The sequence below is a fragment of the Myiozetetes cayanensis genome, unplaced genomic scaffold (genome assembly GCF_022539395.1).
Source record: "Myiozetetes cayanensis isolate MyiCay16 unplaced genomic scaffold, myiCay2020 scf5-8, whole genome shotgun sequence".
Lineage (NCBI taxonomy): Eukaryota > Metazoa > Chordata > Aves > Passeriformes > Tyrannidae > Myiozetetes > Myiozetetes cayanensis.
In genome coordinates, this window is record NW_026087742.1 from 4542331 (window position 1) to 4564293 (window position 21963).

At 46.1% G+C, this 21963-nt stretch overlaps 2 protein-coding genes across 2 annotated transcripts; both read right to left on the reverse strand.

Moving 5' to 3' along the window:
* Nucleotides 1-29: 29 nt before the first annotated feature.
* On the reverse strand, nucleotides 30-7732 carry TIMMDC1 (translocase of inner mitochondrial membrane domain containing 1). Its single transcript, XM_050332667.1, has 7 exons — nucleotides 7626-7732; nucleotides 7348-7513; nucleotides 6265-6353; nucleotides 4398-4465; nucleotides 3328-3406; nucleotides 1832-1942; nucleotides 30-1315 (listed from the first exon to the last, which is right to left on the reverse strand). The coding sequence occupies exons 1-7, from the start codon at nucleotides 7718-7720 to the stop codon at nucleotides 1240-1242; spliced, it is 684 nt and encodes a 227-aa protein (XP_050188624.1). The 5' UTR covers nucleotides 7721-7732; the 3' UTR covers nucleotides 30-1239.
* A 384-nt stretch (nucleotides 7733-8116) lies between these two features.
* Nucleotides 8117-21692, reverse strand: POGLUT1 (protein O-glucosyltransferase 1). The gene is made up of 11 exons (XM_050333364.1): nucleotides 21566-21692; nucleotides 21276-21366; nucleotides 18731-18874; nucleotides 18139-18274; nucleotides 16867-16988; nucleotides 15269-15328; nucleotides 14171-14270; nucleotides 13322-13380; nucleotides 11078-11245; nucleotides 10531-10587; nucleotides 8117-9897 (listed from the first exon to the last, which is right to left on the reverse strand). Exons 1-11 carry the CDS (start codon nucleotides 21642-21644, stop codon nucleotides 9741-9743), a joined length of 1173 nt encoding a protein of 390 aa, XP_050189321.1. The 5' UTR covers nucleotides 21645-21692; the 3' UTR covers nucleotides 8117-9740.
* Nucleotides 21693-21963: the final 271 nt, after the last annotated feature.

Below are 21963 nucleotides of genomic sequence, written 5' to 3' on the forward strand. Positions count from 1 at the left end.
ACTGACATAAAGAGCTTATGGACACAATCACCACTGCTATATGGTTTTATTGAGTGTCTTGAACCACATTTCCCCAAAAGGTCATCCCCCAATTTCCAACTTTCAAATGAAATTAGAGACCTTTTCACTGTTAAAACTGTCCACAGTGCCAAGTCTTCCACCATCACCACCAGAAATAAGTCATCTTTTCTGTGGCCCGCTCAGACTTATATTGAGGAACCCAAAACCTGCCTTTTTCAGGGGCATTTCCATATCATTCCCAGCTCCACCACCCTTCCTCAACATTGAATGAAAAATGCCGCAAGTACTGTAGGAACCAAGGCCTGAAGAAACCACTGTCAGTAAGATGTTCAGGTGCTGTCTGAAGACAGCTTTCACTAGAGCACAGTTAACTTTTGGAACTGGGGTACCTTCAGCACACAAACCATTCACAGGCTCCTTTACCTTGAATATTTCCACATTGCTGGTGGTTTGGACACTTTCAGCAGCGAAATGGGTCCTCAGATGAGGCTCTGGAGCTGCTCTGTCTCCCTGCCAAACCCAGATGACAATTTCCAGTGTGCGAAGTTGCATTTCCACTTTCTTAGGTGCAACGGGTTCAGCCCTTCTGAGCTCCCGTTGCAATGATGTGCATCCATGAACAATGTTCTCAGCAAAAGGCTTTTCCACAGGATATGAAAGTGTTCACAGAAGAGTTCCACCATCCCTTGCCTGAAGACTTTTATGAGCAGAATCAAAATGCTTTGTATCTGTAAGACCCCAGTCCTGAAGCCACCAGCTTAACTGGGAATATTACTTTTAAAAAAATATACAAGAGTCCAAAAAGTTTGCCTAACTGAATTTGTTTCAGAGTCTTCACTTCTTCATACCTTCAGACAGCCTAAAGAGAGTACGCAGCACGTGCTTGCTCAGGAGATACTTTAAATATGGCAGGAAATAAAGATCTTGGCAAAAGTTTAAAAGGGTTTAAATATTTGCCAATTTCCCTTATTTTCTCTCCTGAACTATCAGTAAAACCACCTCTTGAGGAAAAGTGTGTGGCTTCTTCTCTTTACACTGTCTCAAGGTATTAAAGAACCAAAGGCTGTGCGAAAGTTCACTGGGCAAAACTTTTGGAGTTTTGTGTATTTTTTAGAAGTAATACTCCCGGTTAAGGTTGTGGCTTCGAGACTGGGGTGTTACAATAGCTTCTTACAACAGAGATCTGGGGAAGACTCAGTAGCTCCTAAAGTCTCTTGCTCAGTCCATCTTCAGCCCTCCCTGGGCATTGTTTTCAGTTTGGCCTAAGACTTCAGTCACACTGAGCCTGGATTGCCTAAGGAGAGAAGAGAGAGTGCAAAGCAATTTTAAGCCTGTATCCTCCTGACAAAGGCACGACTGCAGACTTCCAGCTCTTGAAAAGTTTATTCTAGAACTGGCACTGTTAGTGAGTAAGTCACACAACAAGTGTCATGGTCTTTTTTCCTCCAAAGCCTCCAGCTATCCTTCTTTCCTCTCTTTAACAGGGATGGAAAGAAGGCAGCAATGAAGGAAAAGCCAGAGTTCTGGCCTCTTTCACTTTTAGTAAAGAAATATTAATGTGCTTGTCCCGCTTGTCTTCCCAGACACTGCAAAAGTGAAAAACTGATGCAATTACTGGCCAGGGCAGGGCACGAATTTTGAACAGAACACCTCATTACAAAACAAGCAGCACCATCTAGGGCTGGGAAGACTAAACCAGAAGTTCTCAGACTGGTATGTGAAACACAAGGACAACCAAAAGCAGGAGAACCGAGGAGTCTTGTGGAGTCTTTAAATGTTTGAACCACACAGACCTAGAGCTGTTCCTTACCACTCTGCCAGCTTCTGCTCATACAGCTCCCTGCGCTCACGATTCCTCTTCTCCTGCAAGGTCTCACCAGCCAAGCTGTTCAATGCTATTAACAGGCCTCCTGCAGGGATCCTACAGAAGGAGGCAGAGAAGTCATGAGTCACCCAGGGGACACACAAGAGCAATAACTCACTGGCATCAACAAAAGGCGCATAGGGGAGCCAGACATCACATCAGGGAAGCATCACGTTCCCCAAGACTCACATTACACCACAGACTAAGCTACTCCTATTCTAGTGTGACCCACCAAGCACAGCCTCTCTTCAGCTGTGACTCACCAGAGCCCCTGTGATAACATATTTTGAATTTACTCACTGACAGGGGCAAAGGGGTGGAAGGGCTTCAGGTGCCCAAACAACTTCTGTAGAGCACCTCACCCATAACTCAGACAGTGACACACCTCCATCCAGCTCTGGAGGTACGTGTGTTTTCACTGGTAAAGCTGCCTAGGCTGCTTCCAGGCATGGCTACAGCTGACACCATCCTGACAGTGCCAAGCAGCACACACAAACCTCATCCTTGTGTTCAGGTGGGTCCCCAGATTCCCTTCTGGGCATATTTACAAATCAGAACTTTGAGAAGAAATCCCAGCTCTGCTTAAAAAGTCAGACTTCTCCCGAGTTAAAGGTCATTGTCCTGATGGACAGAACCTCTGAGAGAGAACTATGGATTTCCTCCATGCCCCAGGGAGCTTTAGGAGATTTGTGACTGCAAGATGCACATGAAGAAGTGCTGCCTTACAACCTTGGGTTGTGCAGCCCAGCCACGCAGCTTCTCCCTCAGCATTTCCCAATGGTTCCTGCTCCATATTTTGGCATTGATGAAGCACATTTTGTAAAAAAATTATTTTTACAGAGACTCCCTGGCAGTCCCCAGGGTGCCCCCTTCTTCAAAAGGTGTCATCATTACATCTGACTCCCCTTGTCTGGATTCAGAGCTGCTACAGGAGCAGTTGCTGTTGAAGCTGAGAAGGGAGCCCAGAAGCTACATCTTGCACTCCTGCCTTTACCAACAGACTACAGAGTTCCTTAAAACAGATTCCAATGGTTCTGCACACAGGCATTGGGCTCATGAGTGACCATGCCAAGGAAGGGGGGTAGAGACATGTCTGTAACCCATTCACACAACTATTGTTAACTATTCGACAACAGCTAGTGTCTCCTCTAATAAGCAAATAACAGCAAGACACTCAGCTAAGAGCACTGAGTTCTTACTACTGAGAAAGCAGCAAAACTCAAATGAGAAACAAAGAAGAAAAAAAACCAAGAGTTTAAAGGTTGGAAGAAAAGTGACCATCATGAGGTCCCAAGGGAGATACAGAAAATCCCTCAAGGCAAGGGAGGAAAGGAAGCTTCAGTAGCCCCACCTATGATTCAAGGCTTGGTATGTGCAGCCACAAACATTCTTAAAGAGTAGATTTAAGTCTCCATCAGCCATCAGCAGCAGTCACAACTCACCCAAAGGCTGTTCCGAACACGATGCCGCCTGCCAGTCCCTGCAGGCCCAAGTGCATTCTGAAAAGGGCTCCTGTGAAGCCTAAAAAAAGAACAAACCCACTGAAATCAGAAGCCTCCCCTCCCCGGCCAGCACGCAGGGAGTTGCTTTGCTACATTTCTCTTCTCCATGAGCTGCCATCTACTTTTAACAGAGCAGAAACCAAGTGCCATGGCCACTGGGAGGGACCCTCACCACACAGTCACCATGAGCTCCACATTGAAACACTTACAAAGCTCTTCCTGCTTCAGAAAATCTGCTAAGAAATGCTAAGAAGTATCTATGAAAGTAAAACTAAGCTCTCTCTAGGCTGGAGCAAGATCCCTCCCCCCTTTTTTCTGTTCAACAACAGCTAATAGTAGTAGCTGCCATGTAAGGCAGAAAAGATTAGTAAAACACATTTCCAACTGGAAGGGCAATAAAGCTTGTAAAACTGAACAAGCAGATCACTTACCCAGAGCCCTGTTGCCAAAAGCAGGCATGCAAAACTCAGCATGAAAAGGGCAGCTTATAAACAGGGCACTGAACCGCAGTTACAAGAGCAGAAACACAAAATGCTTTCCCTAATAAATAGGTGGTTTATGAGAGCAGGTTATGCATTAAGTGTTGCCTTGAACTCACACGAGCATTTTTCACCCAAAATACTCCAGCAAGTATTTTGAAGATGAACTAATAATAAATTATGGGGAATGACTATAAATTCAGTGTCTCTCTTCTGAGGGATTCTGAAGTATTAGAGAGAGCCTAGGTTTATCAGGTGTGATAACCTTGCCTTGCCATATATAAAATTTCCATGCGTATCAGTGTCTCCTGTGACCTTTGATTTCAGCAGTGCATCGGTATCTCTGTTACAAAGTCACACAGCAGGTAAACACAAAGTCACAACAGGAAGTCAGTGGAACAAGAAGCAAAACACAGGAGTACAGAAGCCAGAGGTCCACTCAGATCCAAGAGACGTGGATACCTGCTTATGCCTTTCTGCTAAGACCCTTGCTCACAAAGAGGAAAGCACACAAGGTTACAGCACTCTCACCTCCTGCTGCAGCAAAATTACTGATGGTGGTTTTATTGCGGTACACAGACAGCCCAGTGCTCACCACGCTGCAAAGGAAAGGCACAGAAGAAGTCAGCAGTTGCACATGGAAAAAGAGAGGCAGCAAAATGCAGCCTGAAATGAAGCTGGATTTTCATTAAGCCGACCCTTAGGTTGCCTCCAACTTCCTGGCTGCCCATCCGTTCAGAGCGCACTCACGCCAGCCACAAGCGCCGGGACTTCTGCACAGTTGCACAGACGCAGGGCAGGGAATACCAGAGTTCCCAGCTCGGATTTGGGACATTATTTCTTTTTCTTTTTTTTAATCAAAGATTTTTTTTTCCATTGCAGAGAACTATAGAATGGTTTGGGTTAGAAGGGACCTTAGAGATCATTTAGTTCCAATCCCCTGCCATGGGCAGGGACACCTCCCACTGGATCAGGCTGCTCAGAGCTCCATCCAGCCTTGCATTGAACACCTCCAGGGATGGGACATCCACAACTTCTCTGGGCAACCTGTTCCAGTGCCTCACTGGAAAACATAATATAGTCAAGGATAAAAGAAACCGAGCAATGAAAAAGTCCTGTCAGTCAGCCACTCCTGGGGCAGGACCTTAACCCTCAGAAGCTGAGCCGTGTGTCAGTAAAGATCTTGCCCGATCTTCTTGGGTTTTAACTGCGAAACTTAAAATTTGCACAACTGCAGGAAAAAACCTTCGACTGGGGCTCCTACAGAAACAATAAATGTTGAGCAGCAAACATCTCCTTTCAGGGCCTTTTCCAAAGGGGTGGTGGTGAAAAGGGGGCTGATCTGACTGCAGGGGGAGACACCTGGTGGAGGATGACGAGGTTACAATGTCAAATCCAAAGAAATCCAGGAAATTCCACAGAAATCAAGAGTGCCTGGAGAGAAAGCAAACTGTACGCTAACTAAACCGAAACCCAGATACTAAACCAAAAGAAAAGACTGAGGAAGAAATTCAGAAAGGAATAAAACATTAGGGAGACAAAACTATCAAATAATGACAGTCAACACTGCTGGTGTCTCAAAAGCAGAAGGGGACAGAATATACCTGCACATAGAGACAAGGCAGGCTTAAGGACTACACACAAATTTACCATTTTGAATGTCAGGGAAGGAGATATTCCTAGTTTAAAAGGGCTCTACTCAGAAGAGCATTCTTAATTTGATGCTCTGTTGTCAGAAATGCACTGAAACATCCAAGGGAGAAAATCAAGGAAGTGGAACACTATCTCTGCATGGGTTTTGTGTGTGCAGGAAAAATTTGAAGAGGTACACAGAACTGGTAGGTCTGATGTTCGGTGACTGCTTAAGAACACGACAACAACCTGCAAGAGTCTGAGGACAAAAACGAAGAATTGTAAGTGACATTAGTGCACACAAACTAGGAGTGATGACAGAGATTGTGAGTAACCACTAGTGTATACAAACTAGAAGTAATGAGCCATAGCAACAAGGAGAAAAATTAATGTGGGATAGAAAGCTTTTCCAGAAACTGCCAACACACTATCACACTCTCCCAGAGGAAAATACACAAGAAGAGGTGAAACAAAAGCAGAAAGAAGCTGTCAAGGAAGGGAAGAACAGTACTGCAGCCAGCAACAGCATGGATTAGATACAAGAACAGGGCTTTTCCACTTTTAGGGTTTACGTTGGTTCATCGGAAGATTTGAATTCTGGGATCATTCTAAAAGGTTAAACCCTCTTCATGTTCACGCCTAATCAATCAGACTCATGTTAGCACAACACTTGGAGCCTCAATCAGTCACCAGAGCTGTGAGTGCTGCCTCCTGACACAAGAGCACAAAGCCAGCTCTCCTCCCACTGCCACTGGGAAACACTTACTTGAATATTGTCGCAAAAGCCGCGACTCTCCAGCTCCAGCGCCAGCCGTAGCGGATGAAACTCCGGAGGCCAGCACGATGTGCAGATTGCTAAGGCCAGAGAGAGGACAGGTTACACAAAAAACTAGAAACTAGTTCATTATTCTCAGCTCAGAAGTATTAATAATTAATAACCATCAATAAACAACAGTAAGTAAATGTTAACAGACCCTCCAAGTTCTGCAGTTTAATACTGGCACTTGAAAGTTTGAAAGTAGAAGGGTTTTTAAAAGATGTGATAAACAGGAGCGTCACAAAAACTAAAAATGTTGCAGATAATACCACAGAACTAAATACATTCTCTCTTCCAGTGCTTGAGGAGTAAGAGTTTAGCTCAGGTGCAGATATACCAGAGAGTCACCAGAGTGAAGCCAGGCACTGGTACTTTACAGGCTGCTATGTCAGGGGTAAAATCTAATTGAGAGTATGAAAAATCAGATTTTACATCAGGCAGATTTTTAAAGGGGTTTTCTTCCTCTTGATCCAGGTAACCAACACTTTCAAAGTCCAGCAACATTACATCTATAAAATGTCACAAATGTTCTTTGTTGTGCTGTTGTAAAAGAATTTTAAATGGTCTTAAAATAACTCCCATTATTAAGACAAAAGGACCGCGAAGTCTCTTGCCAACACACTAAAATTAAGAAGCAAAAAGGCCTTTCAAGACATACAAATCAGCCATTTAACGGAACAGTAAACGTTGTTATCAACTTTTCCTGTAACTAAGGACACTTTCTTCCAAGTTAACTGTGCAGAATTTGGTTATCAGGGAAGAGCTAACTTAGAGCAGCTGATCAGGCAGGCAGTACACACTTAGGCACAGTAAACACCTCGGTGTTTTTGCCGCAAAGCCCCAAAATCGAGCTCAAACCTACACACACACGCGCGTCCTACAAACACGAGGCCACACGGCCGCCAGCGGGCTCCGCAGTCACCGCGAGCCGCGGGCTCCAAGGGCAACTTCCACAGCCGGAGCCTTCCGAGGGCAGCGGCTCGGCGGGGCCCGGGCGGTGCCCAGCGCTCCCTCCGCCCTCCCGGGCCGTACCACGGCATCGGCGCGGTTCTGGAACAGCTCCCCGTGGCTGCGCTCGATGAAGGCCTTGCGGGCGCTGGCGAAGGCGGGCAGCCCGCCGTACAGCCAGCCCACCACGCCTGCCGTGAACGCCGCCTTGAAGAGGTTCACCGTCTCCTCCGGGAGCCGCTGCAGCTCGCTGCAAGGGAAGGGCCGGGCTGGAGGGAGGCACGGCGGGAGCGCCGCGGCCCCAGCCCAGCCCGGCCCGGCCCAGCCCAGTCCAGCCCATCCCGCCCCATCCCGGCGCTCACTCCCGCTGCCAGAGCTCGCGGAGCCGCTCCCAGCCGGTCTGCGGCGGCGGGACGGGCCGGCCAAAGCTCGGCTGAGCGCCGCGACCCTCCGCCATCGCCGCGCCGGCGGCACCGCCGGGGAGCGGCAGCGCCTCCTGCGGCCCGGCGGGGAACGGCACGGCCCGGAGCGCCTCGGCTCGGCTCGGCTCGGCTCGGCCCGGCTCGGCTCGGCTCGGCCCGGCCCGGCCCGCTTGGGAACAACCCAGAGCCGCGCTGCCCCTCCGGGAGAACCCGCGGGGGTCCTCCCGGCTTCCCCGCAGCCACAGCCCAGCGTCAGCGCTGCTTTGGCCAAAGTCCCCGGCTCGGACCTGCAGGTGACCAAGGGGAAGTTTCCAGCCACTGCAACCCGAGGCCGGAGGCAGAGGTGCCCTAAACGTGACAGAGAAAGGACAGAGACAAGGTTCTCTGTCTCTGGCGGTACAGCTAGGGGCTCTCCAGAACATCCAACAAAATTTCGTTTTCGCTTGTTTTATTCCAAAATGCACTTTATTACAAATGGTTTAAAAATATCATACAGAGCTGTTTCGGTTTCTCAGAGTGCTGTCTCTCTGTTGACTAAAAATAGAAAACCAGAAAAACCCTTTCCACTCTCAGTTCTTTTCCTCAGAAACCAGGCTATTTTAATGGCCCAATCTGTTTTCTTTGCAGGCTGGGTTAACCCAGGCATTGGTCCTGTAACCAAGATGCTGCTGCAGCAGCAGGCACTTGACCAATAGGTCCAGCAGTTATGTCCCTGTACCAGGGCTTGGCAGTGCTGTGAGCACACAGTGTGCACAGGTCCACTCAGTGTTATTGTTCCATGTATCTTCCTTCATCCCTGATCCTGACTGCAGAGGAGACTGAGCAGTTGCTATCCTTATTCTCCATTATACAGTGCTGCTCCCTCAGCCTTGAGGTTGCTTTACAATCAAGGGTGCTCCCCTGGGAGGTCGTGTCCCTCCTGCCACCCCACAGAGCCCATGTTCTCCCATCTGGATGCCAGAGAAGATGCTGCTCCCTACCAGGCCTCTCCCCTCAGGGCACACAGAGCATTTCAAGAATTGCACTCCCTCTGGGCTGAGCAGCTTGTTGTGGACACAAACACAGCAAGCACAAGCAACCTGTGACTGAACTCAAACTGAGCAGTGTGAGGAGTAGCTGCCACTGTGAGACTGAAGACATTCCTTCAACCCAGCTGAAGGAGATGAGACAAGCAGTGGAACAGCTGTGGGGAAGAAAAGTGAGCACTGAAGTGAGCAGATGAGTTACCAGCCTGGAAAAAAAAATCAATTAAAAAAACACAAAAACAAAATAAGCCTAGAAAAATTACAGAGGGGGATCAGAGCAGATTCTGAACTTCTGGAAGAAAGAAGTACTGAATCTACCTCTGGCAGTACTTTCTCTGGGTTCCTAAGGGTCCCAGGATGCCTGGCCAGCCAGCTGGTGAGAGCTAATTAACAGGGGCTCAGTTCTGCAGGGCCCTGCAGGCACCCAGCTCATCTGTCTGAGGACCAATCATCCCTAGCTCAGCTGCCAACCACATCACTGTCTGCTACTCATCCTGAGTGCTGTGGCCACATCACCATCACCTGCTGCTCCCCTATAAGGTATGTAGTTTAACTCTGCAAGGATCATTTGTCCTTTCAGTGGCATGGCAAAGCCTTACCATCAACCTCTAAAACCCAACATACACAAAAACTCTAAACTATCCAAAAAGGTTACCTGCAAAGCCCAGTACCTGCTTCTGTCAGAGGCCTTGGTAAAAGTCCAGTAAAATTAACAGCAAGTCTTCTCACTGACTGAATGGGATTTAGGTGCATTCCAAGACAGATAGTAACAAAGTCCTAAACGCTAACAACCCCTCCTCCAGCCATGACTGACCACCCCAGCAAGAAGCCATAATCCAACATTCTACCTAACGTGCTTATGGTGACCGTATAACCAGATCCCACTGCCTGGGAGCAATGTCAACATCATCCTACCACTCTTCTCTGTAGCTCTAGTGTAAAAGAGAAGTCTGAGAGAGCAAGAATTTAACACTGATCTTCTGATTTCCACAGCGATCAGTTTGAGCTGAAGAGAAAAACAGAGAAGTCTCTATAGTTCTGTTTTCAGCCGTTCAGGACTGATCTGGCTGTAGTTCTTCCTCCTTTTCACTTTGTAAGTCAAGGCCTGGGAATATTCAGACAGCAGATGCTCCCAGTAGCAAAAGATGTCCTCCATCTGCAAGTGCTCTGTGATGAACTGGCGTCCCCTAGAGACATACAAGGCACACAGTCAGGACTGTTTTCCAGTTCCTGCAGGAGTCGTTGGTTTTGGTTTGGATGTATATCAACTTTCACTCTTCACGTTTCAAATGAGAAACAACATGAACTGCTCTGTACTGTCTATTTTAATTCCATGATTTTCATTCACGCTCACAGGTCTGACGGCTGCAGTGCTTTTGTTATCCTCAAGATGGTATTTGTTGTCTGGGATAATAAATATCAGATTTCACTTATCAGATGCAGCCTGAGCAGCACTGATTCATGCTGCTTCAGAAGGCAGTCCCTGCCAGCCTGGATAGATAATGCTTACAGTGCAGACACAGCTCCAAGGAGTCAGCTCACCTCATACTGAGACAAAAGCTCCCAACCTCTGACAGCTTTCCGTGGGGTTCCTGACACGGGTCACATCTGAACCAAAGACCCTAAGCACAGAATTCTGTTCTTCGCTTCCACCGGCTCGTTACAAGTGCTCCAGCCCTCCTGCTGTTATTGCAGAAGATCAGTTATGCTGCACCCCACTAATACTAACATTGTCTTTGATAGGCAACCCCTTCAAAAGCTGCGTAAGAAAATGCTTTGGAAGAAGACTGCCTGATAGCCAGGAAGGACACACAACTTACCTCTCTGAAATTTCTTGTGCTACAGCATCATTTTCCTTTACAAACTGCAACAGCTCTCTAAAATGAAGACAAAGAAAAAGCTATAAAACAACTGTCTCAGTGGAGAACATTGTCCTGTATCTTAACTGTTGGGGAGGATAAGGTTAAGACTACAACTGAGTGAGGGTGCTGGTCACCTCAGAGCACAGAAGAGACTTGCCCTGCTCGACTATTCCACATCAGCTCTAGACAGCACGCTGAAGTCTGGGAGCTAACTTATTTTTGGCCCACTGATAACTTTCTCTTCCCCCTCAGCTCTGCTGCAGGGCCCACCTGCGTGGCTGCTGATTTCAGTGAGAGCGACAGACTTACACTCTCCCACGAAACTGCACCCCCAAGTAATATGTGCAAAGGATTCTTTGGGGGTAGTGATGAAGAGATAAGAACGTGACCTCCAAGAGCACGCTGCCTGATGCCTCAGGGTGGAGGCACTTCTTAGCGTACCACAAACTGAACCACCTTCCCAAACGCCTTCCTGTGGCAGGAAATGCTCTCTGATGTCTCACACCTGACGTCAGAGAGGTCTGGTCGCACCGGGATGTAGTGGACCCACGGCTTCAGCTGAGGATAGAAGAACTCCAGCCACTCTTCTCCAACATGAAAGACGAGGGAACCGCACAAGAAAAGGTGTTTCAAGCGGAAACTGGCCGCCACTCCACGGAAGTTGAACAGGTACCTTTAAAAAGCAAAGAGGGTCCTGATTACACCTGGAAATTTGTGAGGAAATGCACTAAGACAGCCGTCTGTGAGTAGCAGTGAACCTTCCCTCACAGGTAGCAGCTGGAGGGCCTCCCTCACACAGGTTGCTGAAACAAAGGGAAGGCATTTATTTTAAGCTCCCCACAGGAAAGGTGAGCTGAAATTAAGGATGTGCTGTTAGAGTTTCTGCTGTCTGTCAAAACTGAGGGAGAAAATCAAGGAGTGAGGCTTCACCTCTGATAAAGGCAGCTGCCTGCAACAAACCGAAGGAGGCCTCACGGACAGCTGCCAACAAGGCATGGAAGGTCACAAGGTGGATGCTGATCCCGTGACTCTATATTCCAGACACTCTGTTACCACAAGGAAATTTTTCCCAATTCTCTCTTGCCTTGCAGTGAGCTTTTCTGTTCATTGTTCTGCTTTGTCACATCTATTTCAGGTTATTTTTTCCTCTGGGATTCTGTTTTAATCTGAGTGTAATTGTTCCATATTAACTTGGGAATGCAACCCTAGGAGGTTAAATAGGCTAGCACACAACAGATGGACTTTGCAGATAACAAAGAATCCACAATTTTGTTTTCAGTATTTTCTGCCAAGTTAGTAAAGTGGGCTTGACTGTGGCAGGGGGGTATTTCTCTCAGCAAACTGTATCTCAGAGGGATGTTTATTTGCTTACTTGTTTTCTTTTTCAAACCCACATTTCTCCAATTATATAGAAAGCTGTTTTTCCTACAGGTAAAACCGCTCAGTGCATATAACTAATCTTTGAAGTCAAACATTTTGGGCCAGGGGAAGAGAGCTCTTCCTTTAATGAAGCTATTTTGGGTGAGATGTAGACTATATATTATATATATGTTGGGCAGGATGGGAATTACAGCTAAACTTAGTTCGACAGTAAATGACAAAAAGTAAATCTGAAATTCCTCTGCATCCTTTGTATCACCTAGGAGCTCAAGGCAGGGACAAGCAGCTCGTACTACTAGGAACTCAACAAATACATGCAGATATATAACAAGAGCAGTGATGTGGAAGGGTGGAAATGCCTCTGTCCAATTCCAGACACAGCTCCTGTGACAGGAACCTGTGACCTCAGCCAAGCCACCGAGTGCTGCTCTCAGCCAGCCCGCTATGGCACCTACACTGAAGGAAGCAGACAGAAGTTCCTGCTGACCCTACCAGACTCTGGTCTACAACAAAAGAGTGTGAGAATGTCTCAGCCTGAGGAGCCTCAGAGTTGGGCAGTGCATGTGTAACAGAAGGGAGAAATCTGGGCAACAGTCTAGTGAAATACAAAATGAGACAAGTCAATCACATTTGCACAAAAACACAGACCCAGCCAAGTGACTGAGCTCTTTTATCAGCAGATTCTAGCTGGCAGAATCACAACTAGCAAAAGAAAAAGCAAAATATCAGACATACGAGTGCATACACACTAAGGGTTTATATTTTACATAGAAACCTGCAAGGATATTACACCAAAAACCCCTCACTAAAGTAGTTCAAGAATAAAAACCTTTTTAAATCAAAACCATATTCTCACAAACACCATATAAAGTACGAATCAATACTGTATCTGCTCAATCAGATTTCAGGTTCTCTCTCTTATTATACACATCCAGTGGTAGCACTTGCCCCAGTATGCATATGAAGACATAATTCCATAGTTCCTTACGTCTTTGAAGACAGTAATGCTGTCACTGTAGAACAGAAAAATAATTTTGAATACATCACTTGGTACAGGCATATTACGAAAAACTGGTGGAAAGCCTTTTTAATTAGGGAAAAAAATATCTATATGTTTATTACTGATCTTAGACTTTCACTTTCTCAAAGCACTTTATTTCTCTTGACCTGATGGAAGAAAGCTGACACTGAAAGAGGCCATGCTAAGCCCACGAATTTTCAACTGTCTTATATCTGCTCACAAGCTTTGGTATCTGCATGGAGCTGGTTGCTGGAATTAGACCTTAAAATAAAATGAGACCCTACAACATGCAAGGAAAGAAATAACCTAACAGCTCTTAAAGAGCTGGACTAATCAAAAAACTCTTACTTGTATTTGCAGTGATCAACCAGTGGAACTTCCTTTGCAGGAGGCCTTCCTAAGGTGTCCTTGAAATAAAGAGAATAAAAAAAAAAACCAGTAGGCTTTAAGTGGTGATTTCATTTGTTTTCCTTCTCAGTTAGAAACAAAGGTGACGTGTCAAAACCCTCCATTCCCACTTCTGAGAAAACCTTCTCTGGTGGGCTTTTAGAAGGATTATAAAGAATTCCCAGCCCTTCAAACAAGAAAAAAAAATGTTCAGTAAATTACACACTGCCTGTATGTGAATGCCAGCACAAACACATTAAATGATAATGTTTTGTTGGCAGCTACAGAGTGGAAAACAGCTTGGGACAATGGACTGTGTGAAGCCAAGTGTAACCGGATTAGCCAAGACTGTCTGGAGAGAGCTGGACTGTAGGCTACGTATGAAACTCAAAAGTTATCAGCAACAGTTATCAGAAAGTTATCCACAACAGGATCAAGAAATGGAGAAGACAGAAAAAGGTTTAAAAAGACTGACGACACCACAGAGGCAGCTCAGAGATAGAAGGGGATGAGTCGGCCAATTTTGTTGTTGTAGGAGAGGAGGGGATTGGCAGAGATTCATTTTCTTATGTGTGCTGGTTTCCTTGAACAAAAAGCGTAGAAGGAAGAAAAGTGTTTGGCCTGCCAGGCTCTGGAGACTCCTTCCTTTCATCTGTCAGAGAGGTGCAGCCATCAAGGGAACTACAAGCCTCCCCCGCTCTAGAGGATCACCCACAACTCTCCAACAAGATGTTTCTGAATCATCAAAGCCATCTTGCAACGTGACCCTTCCTGGCCTTCACACTCAGAAGACAGACAACACCCACACACCTTTTCAGATTTCCAAGCCTGGTTTTTAGTGTATTCAGCGTCAACAAGTTCAGGGTTTTCTCGGGACAGCAGGATGAGGGGATCTCTCTCAGGACTCGTTCTGAAAAAGAAATGCTATCAGTAGTTGCCAATCCACGTGACTCAACACAGCTAACAAACTACAGGGCTCAAGGCCCTGCTTCTTTATGAGGCTGACCTCCCCATGTGCCTCCAAAACATTATGCCTACCATACAGTGTATTTCTGTCCAAAGGTGTAACAGCAGAAGAGAATGAGCTACGGGTATATATTTCTTTATTTCACTTACTAAATATTTAACAGTATTACTTAAACAATTCCCAGGACAAAGCAGTAGAGATGCTGCTTCCTTCAGGCTTTATCCTGATGGGTGCCAGATGCTTTAACTTAGCCAGAGAAAGCTAAGGGATGCTAAGCATCTTCAGCACTGATCCCTCTGACACGACTTTAAAACACCACTGATGACCAAGGCTATGACATCCCTGAGACACATTCCTCATCATCTCCCGAGACTACCCGGTAAGGTAGCAAATCCTTCCCTACTGGGGATGGCGAAGAAACAAAGTATGGGGTTTAACACTGTTTCAAGTTGTCACTGGAGAGAGGGCAAAAGTAATCTACTCTTATCCCCCACCAGTCGGGTAACTTAAGGCCAGAAAACTTTTCATTCATTGTGGAGCACTTGCACAGCAAACAAAGTATTCACATTGGCAGGGAGCATCAACATCAATATCAAGTCTTTAAATTTGTATCAAGCACCTGCAGTTCTCTTCAGAGAACAAAACAAGTGGGTTCCTGGGGTGATAGTTTTACTCATTAAGAAATAATGTAGCAAATCCATCACAATTTCTGTTCCCAATATTAGGTGTTATAATAAGCTAGTTTCAAAAGGCAATTCTTGTGGAGAATCACTAATGGTGTAACGCTGCTGTACAGCATGTCTCATTTTCCTTACTTTTGAAAAACACATTCTGAGTTACACTTAATTAGAGATTAGGTCTTGGAGACAGAAACTTCTGCATACAGAGAAGTGTCACAGCCTATATTGGTAGAATCATCTGTTGCAGGAATATATGCTCACCTGGATCCTCGGAAATATCCTTTGGAGATTTTTTTCTTCCATGGCCATTTCTCTGCAGATCTGAAAACATTTTTTATACATGGCAATAAATGATTTAATATAACCATGAAAGAGCACTCTCATCAGCTTTCACAGCATGATGTCTTTTTCTATTCTTCATTTTTGATGGAAATCACTTTCTTCATTATAGCAGGAAAAAACCTCTCAGCCAGGTCCAATGAGACGTTTTCCTGTGAATATTGTGTTTAAGGCAACATGATACAGGCTATTTTTCAGAACACCTTTCAGTCAAAACAATGAATTACACACAACCCTCCCACCAAATCCTGAAGGGTATTAAAATGTACCTAAGATTTTAATCCACTTTTTTGTACTGTGGCTTTATTTTACTGTATTTCACTGAATACAGATAGTGAAAAATGACTAGAGAGTTTCTAATCAGTCATTTCCCATTAAAAAACAAAACTACCAATCAACAAACAAAAAACCCACCTAGTGTTTCACACTTAAAACACAGGAGTTCACTGTTTTTCCAAAGCACTTTCATTCTAAACCTAAGCTTCAAAATAGCTGTTCACATGTTTTATTTCTGTCACTGCAGTCACCTGCCTACCTCAGGGGAACTGTCTGCCATACTTTTCTGCTGCACCTGGTGGGACATGTAGGTCCTGATCCCCAAACTGATTTATCTGCGCAGGTCAAGCTTTGCATCTCCTTATAACACAACTGAAAACACAAAGATGAGTAAATGCTTTGGATCTCCATTACATCACATCCCATTAAGCTTCAGATATGATTAGTCCCATGATCTTTAGATTTTGAAGAGGGACATATTCATCCTTGCATTCTGATGGCAAGTGATTTATATTGAAGTGTTTATTCTTATTGTGTTCCTATGTTCACTCACTGTTGCACACTTGGTTTGTCACTCTCCATGGGAAACAGCCCTTAACTCTGCTAATAGCCAAAGATCCTCTGCCCGAAAGGGAGACTCCCAATCAGAAACGTTTTCTGTCTTACTCTCAGCCCAGTGGTGACTCTCGATTCTTGGGAATGATTCCAGGCTTCTCAACTGCACAATAATACTCAAGTAAAAACAGATCTAAAGAACGCTTTCTTTTAGCCCTCCAGAAGCTTATACAAGCATCCTGGATCATCCCTGCAGTGAAAAACCCACAACTCCTAGAGAAGCAGCTGAAAAGAAAGGAAAATATTCCTGTATGTCAGGGGAGATTTCTGCAGGCAAAAGATAACTGCTGCTTTATTGACAAACCCTCTCTCACCAAACCCGATAGTAATCTGGCCCTGACAGCATGAGGGATGTGCAGAGTTTGTCCTCTGCATTCCTTACTAAAGGGTTGCAAACAGAGCAGCTAATTATAGCTTCCAGTTCCATCATCCAAGGTTTCCATGGAGAATTCTCACAGACCAGTTAGGCTGGGGTAGTTAATGTGAGGCAGCAGGACAGACCACAGGCCAACAGAGTTGTGGTCTTAGATGTCAACACTGGCTCTGTGCTGTCCACTGCTAGGTGGTTTTTACTGTGAGTTTGTCTTCTGTGAAACCTCCCCCCACACATAACCATTTCCAAAACATACCTTCTAAGATCCTCTCTCATGAGGTCCCAGCGCCCTAAACCTGTTGGGTAAATTGGCCAAACAGCTGGTCCTCCTTCCCAAAATGTCCAGGCAGGATACATGATATCATTGTATTCAGGTGTCTTAAGAAAAAGGAGAACAATGTAAGAATGAGAGTAATATCTACTTGGGTTCACTGATTGAGCCCACCAGAAACAAAGGTTCCTCCTGGGAGCTCTGCTGACTTTCTCCCTGTTCCACTTCCATAAGCAGCAGCCACGAGAGCCCTGCAGTCACCAGAGTGGTGCTGGGGTTACAGAATCGCCTGACCTCCACTCACCTTTCTGAAGACTTTGTGTAGCTAAAAATGTTTTCCTACTGATGGTAAGTCAAGAGGCATCATTATCTCCTCAGAAATTGAGGCTCTTACAGACACTTTTGACATTTAGTTTCCAACACTTCAGTTCATTCCAGCCTTCCTAGAGATCACTTAACGTTCACTGTAACCAATATCCAGGTCATGTAAGAATTTCAGTTCCCTGCTCCTGTTTAGTTGCTTAAATCCCCATATAGTATATGGAGGGAAGACCAGCACTTAAGTAAGACTCAACCTTTCCATGAAACCAGACCACAGGCAACTTCCTTGCACTAGTAATAAACTTCCTACACAATTATCCATCTATCTGTCACCTGGAGACACTGTAGAGAGTCCAAGGCTGCCAAGGTAGTTAGGAGGTCAGTGTACATGACAAAGGCCATGGGGCTGAGGAAAAGGTTTGGCCATGGACAGGAAGAAGAGGCTTGGGGGAATGTAAATGAAAAGGGTTCCCAGGAGATGGCAATATTACAGAAAAGTAGGTAAGAAACATTTATCTGTGGTACCAAAGCAGAGGACTAAAATATTCACATTAAATGAGATTGCCTGTGTGACAGCAGACATCATCCAAAATCCTTAATAATGCCGATAAACTATGGCTACAATTTTAACTAAAGTATTGTAGCATATGACAGCAATGCTGGCACAAATCCCATCCAGCTGTGCATCATTCCAGTGCAGCAGAGATACACTTTCTGACCTGGAAGAAGAGCTAGTGAGGGGAAACACTGATATATTGAATTGATCTGCAAGTTTGTTTGCCAGAAAACTGGAAGCGAAAGGAAACAAAGGGCAAAAAAGAGCAAGCAATTTTGACACACAGAAAACCTGTGGGGAGCCATCTTCAAAAATATGTTCCCAAGAGAAAGGAGGGCGTGCGTGTCTCAGAAATGCTCAGCTTTTAAAGGTGTGAGCACCTTACTGAAGGAGAAGACTGGGATAATGGGTTTCATCCACTTGGGAGCCTGGGGGTAGTCTCGCACATTGATCACCATTTCCATGTCAGGGAGGCGGCTGATGATCCCCAGGATGAAGTGCTCAACTCCACTGCATCTGTGGAGAAATGACACATGGCAAAGAGCTGTAAGAAGGTGGCAGAATCCTGCAGTCTCTTGCAGGCCTTTCTCTCTGCACAGCAGCAGAAAAGATGAGCCTATGCCATTCCATGATGCAGGCTGGGAACTGCCTACAGCAGCCTCTAAGTCCCAGTGCAGTATGGACACCAATGAGGCAACCCATCCCGTTACACCTGGCCTGATCTGCAGCTTTCTCTGGGATCCCACAGCCAACCAACCCTTTGTACACTGAAATGCAACAGTGACACTTTCCTACTGCTATATTTAAGGTTATTTATATTAATTTACATTATAGGTTATTTTCTAGGACCCTGTTCTGATGAGGAATTCAGACCTCTGAAATACCATTGCGCTCAATGACTGCCCACTTGGCAGAGTTGGAAATACTCCTGTGCTGCAGCCAGGGAGGTGAGACCTTCTGCACAGCTCTCACCTTGCAGGGAACATGCAGTCCTGCTCACGGTACAGTTTGTTTTTAAGGATCTGGTAGTGCGTCCCGAGCTTCCGGCTCACCACATCTGACATCGTCTCCTTAGAAATGCCACCTTGAAAAGGAGCCAGGTCCTGCTTCCAGACACTGAAACAAAACCATCAGCCATTATTATGTACTACAGGGAGGATGCTGTGCATTAAATTATTGCAGTATGCAGAACAGTCTCCTAGCTAGAACAAGCCCCATGTAGCTTCCAGGAGTTCTGCTACATGTGGCATAACAGAATTTAATTTATGTCACTTGGAAGTTCCTAAGATACTCAAAGGTCCAAGCTTCACACTTCGACTACTTATATGTTGTTTGCCTGAACAGGAAGCCCAGCACAGGTAAACTCTAGTTACTCTCCCACAGAAGGAGCTGACGTACCCTGGCAAGTTTTGGATAAAAGCCTTCAGCTCATTTCACCCTTGAGCTGCAAACCTTGTGCTCTGGCCTTCCCCAGATGATGGGCCACACCAAGACCAAACTCCTCACACAACATCATGCTATGTAGACATTAAAAAAGAAGGTAGCAGTCTAGCTGCAAGAAACACCATCACCCAGTAACACTGAGTGCAGTGAAAGCTGGCCCAGGACAGGCCTATGCAGCACATGTTCTGTGGTTCTGCACGTCACCAGTGAGCTCCAGCAACACAGGGGGAAACAAAACCTAATGAATGTAAGAAAACACAGAAGAAGGATGCAATTTATATAAATTTGGTCTAAAGGTCCTCAGGCCTAACTCCTTGGAGGATGTAATGAACGCTGTCAGACTGTAACAGCCATGGATACATCCTCCCTGCTTTTCTGTACACAATGCATCAATGTTTCAGTTTAAGACAACACTGTCAGGGTGATCCCACTGTGAAGGTGGTCCAACACTCATAAAGGCTGCCCAGAGAGGCTGTGGAGTTTCTTTGGGATACTGATATTGAGATATTCAAAAACTGACTGGGCACAGCCCTGGCAATGCTGCTTGAGCAGTGGGGTTGGACTTGATGATCTCAAGAGGTCCCCTCCGACCTCCAGAATTCATTTACTCCATAATTGGGTAAAGGACAGCAAAACTACGCCAGGAATTTCCATTGAGCAGATGGTCTGACCACAGCATGAGCAGTCTGGCAGGGATGCAAATGGAATGAGCTTGAGAACAGGAAGAGAGTTGCAGGGTCATGGCACATCCATGTCATTGTAACCTAAAAGTGACAACCAAAAGGTAGCAATGAAGAAGTTTTGGACTTTCCTTGGTCATCGAGTGACAGAAGACTGGACTTAAGTTAAATATGTTACATGGGTAAAGGTACTGGTTTTCAGCATTCTGCTGCTTATTTACATACCTCTCCAAATCAGTCATTAAATTAGCTATGAAAATGAGCAGAGTTTCTTAAGCGTCCCAGAGCTGTATTATCTTCCTGGATTCTTCTGTAATACTTGTCACTAGCAGTGCCCCTGAACAACCCTTAAATTAATTACTGCTTTAGTGAAAACTAGGTTTCAAGACCCACAGTAATCCTAACTTCATGTTACTATTGACTATCATGTTCTGAAGTAGATGTGGAGGTTGTAACCACTTGGGAAGGTATTTTGCCCACAGGTGGGCAGGGGAGGGTGGAGTGTATGTTTAAATATTAGGAGATGTCTTTAGGCCGTGTCTGAATTGGAATTTAGGAAGAAGACTGGAAGGCTCAACTGGAAGAGACTTTCCTTCATCCATATTTCAAGAGCAATGAAGATCAAAAACTCCAAACTGAGTTTACAAACAGTTGCTCAGTATGACTCATCTGACTTTAAAAGCCAAGATAGCACTCAATCTCATCCCCAAAATGAGTGAGTGCATCTGATACTCTTAATTAGAAGGCTTGAAGCTGGGCATCTGTGCTTCTGAAACCCTAATCCTAAAGGCAGAAGAATATGGTGGTTCTTTCTTAAATTCCCTTTCCTCCTTTAAATAAAAGTGCTGCTCAAAGTTATCAAAATCCCTCAGTCCTACAATCCCTGCCCATATGACAGTGATGACCAAACAGGGCTAGCATCTTCTTGAACAAGCTCCTCTTGGATCATGCTTTGGTCCTGTGAAAGTCAGGTAGACAAGTATCCTCCAATACTCACAAACAGTGACCTAAACTCCATAGAAAGAGCTAAAAGGCACAGCACACCATCACACCACATCAGTCTGTGCTCTGTGACAACCTTTGTTAACCTAGCTCTTTAAAATATTTTGCACGCACTTGATTTCTTCCACTTTTGAAAGCGCATGAGAAAGATTTGTTAGCAACACGTGGGAGAAGGCAGAAGTGGATTGTTACGACAAATGTGTATGGTTTATTGCGTGGTCATATATGAAATGCCAACACAGTGTAGGTTGAGCTGCAGAGGATAACAAGGGCCGGCTTGCAGGTGGTTCCGTAAGACGCAAAGCGACACCTTAAAAAACTCAAAACATTCCCTCGCTAACCCGCTACGTCCAGAGCCCCCTGTGCGGCCAAAAGCAAACCAAGCCTCTCACCTTTGGTGGCAGCTGCAATTCCCCTTTACACACGGCTCATAGGTTTCCACAGCTCTCTTAATTCGGTCAGTTATCGCTCTCCACTTGGCATCTAAAACACGCAGAGAAGAAAAGACAAAAGGATTCGGTCCAGAATAAGGGAGATCCGGGGGCGGGCGGGATGCACGACCCACTGCTCCTTCCCCCCCAAAGGGGGAAGGAGCAGTGGGTCGTGCATCCCGTTCAGCCTGGGGGTGCCGAGGGAGCCGCCCGCCCGTCGCCCATGGCCGGTGCCCCCTCACGGCGCTCACCTGCCGCCCAGGCGGGTCCCGGCCGGCACAGGGCGGCCACCATGGCCCACAGTGCCAGGGCCGCCCTTCCCGCGCCCATGGCGGCCGCCACCGCCACGGCCCTGCGCAGGCGGGACCGCCCGCCCGCCCCAACATGGCGGCGGCGGCGCCCTCAGCCCCGCGCCGGCATGGGAGATGTAGTTCCCGCTCGGGGGTGTGGGGATGTGCTGAGGGGGCGGGCGGAGAGCGCCGTGATGGGGACTACCCTGCACAAACAGCCCCAAATACGCTGCACGAATAGTCTGAGTGTGCACCTGTGATAGCCCGCCCCTCAAAATAACCTCCGTCCTCAGGGACCCCCGCCGGCCTCAGCAGCGGATCCTGGCGGCCCCTGCTGCCTCGGGGGGGTTTTGGGGGTA

Bases quoted from the DNA above. Each gene is read 5' to 3' on its own strand.
- TIMMDC1 (XM_050332667.1), bottom strand. From the start codon at position 7,720: ATGGCGGAGGGTCGCGGCGCTCAGCCGAGCTTTGGCCGGCCCGTCCCG. The intron at 3,407-4,397 runs GTGAGAGTGCTG...TTCTTTTTTTAG, and splicing joins TAATTTTGCTGCAGCAGGAG to GCTTCACAGGAGCCCTTTTC. The intron at 1,316-1,831 runs GTAAGGAACAGC...TTCTCTCCTTAG, and splicing joins GAGCAGAAGCTGGCAGAGTG to GCAATCCAGGCTCAGTGTGA.
- POGLUT1 (XM_050333364.1), bottom strand. From the start codon at position 21,644: ATGGGCGCGGGAAGGGCGGCCCTGGCACTGTGGGCCATGGTGGCCGCC. The intron at 18,275-18,730 runs GTGAGAGCTGTG...ATTTCTCCACAG, and splicing joins GACTGCATGTTCCCTGCAAG to ATGCAGTGGAGTTGAGCACT. The intron at 16,989-18,138 runs GTGCTCACACCT...CTTTTTCTTAAG, and splicing joins CAGTCTTCTCCTTCAGTAAG to ACACCTGAATACAATGATAT.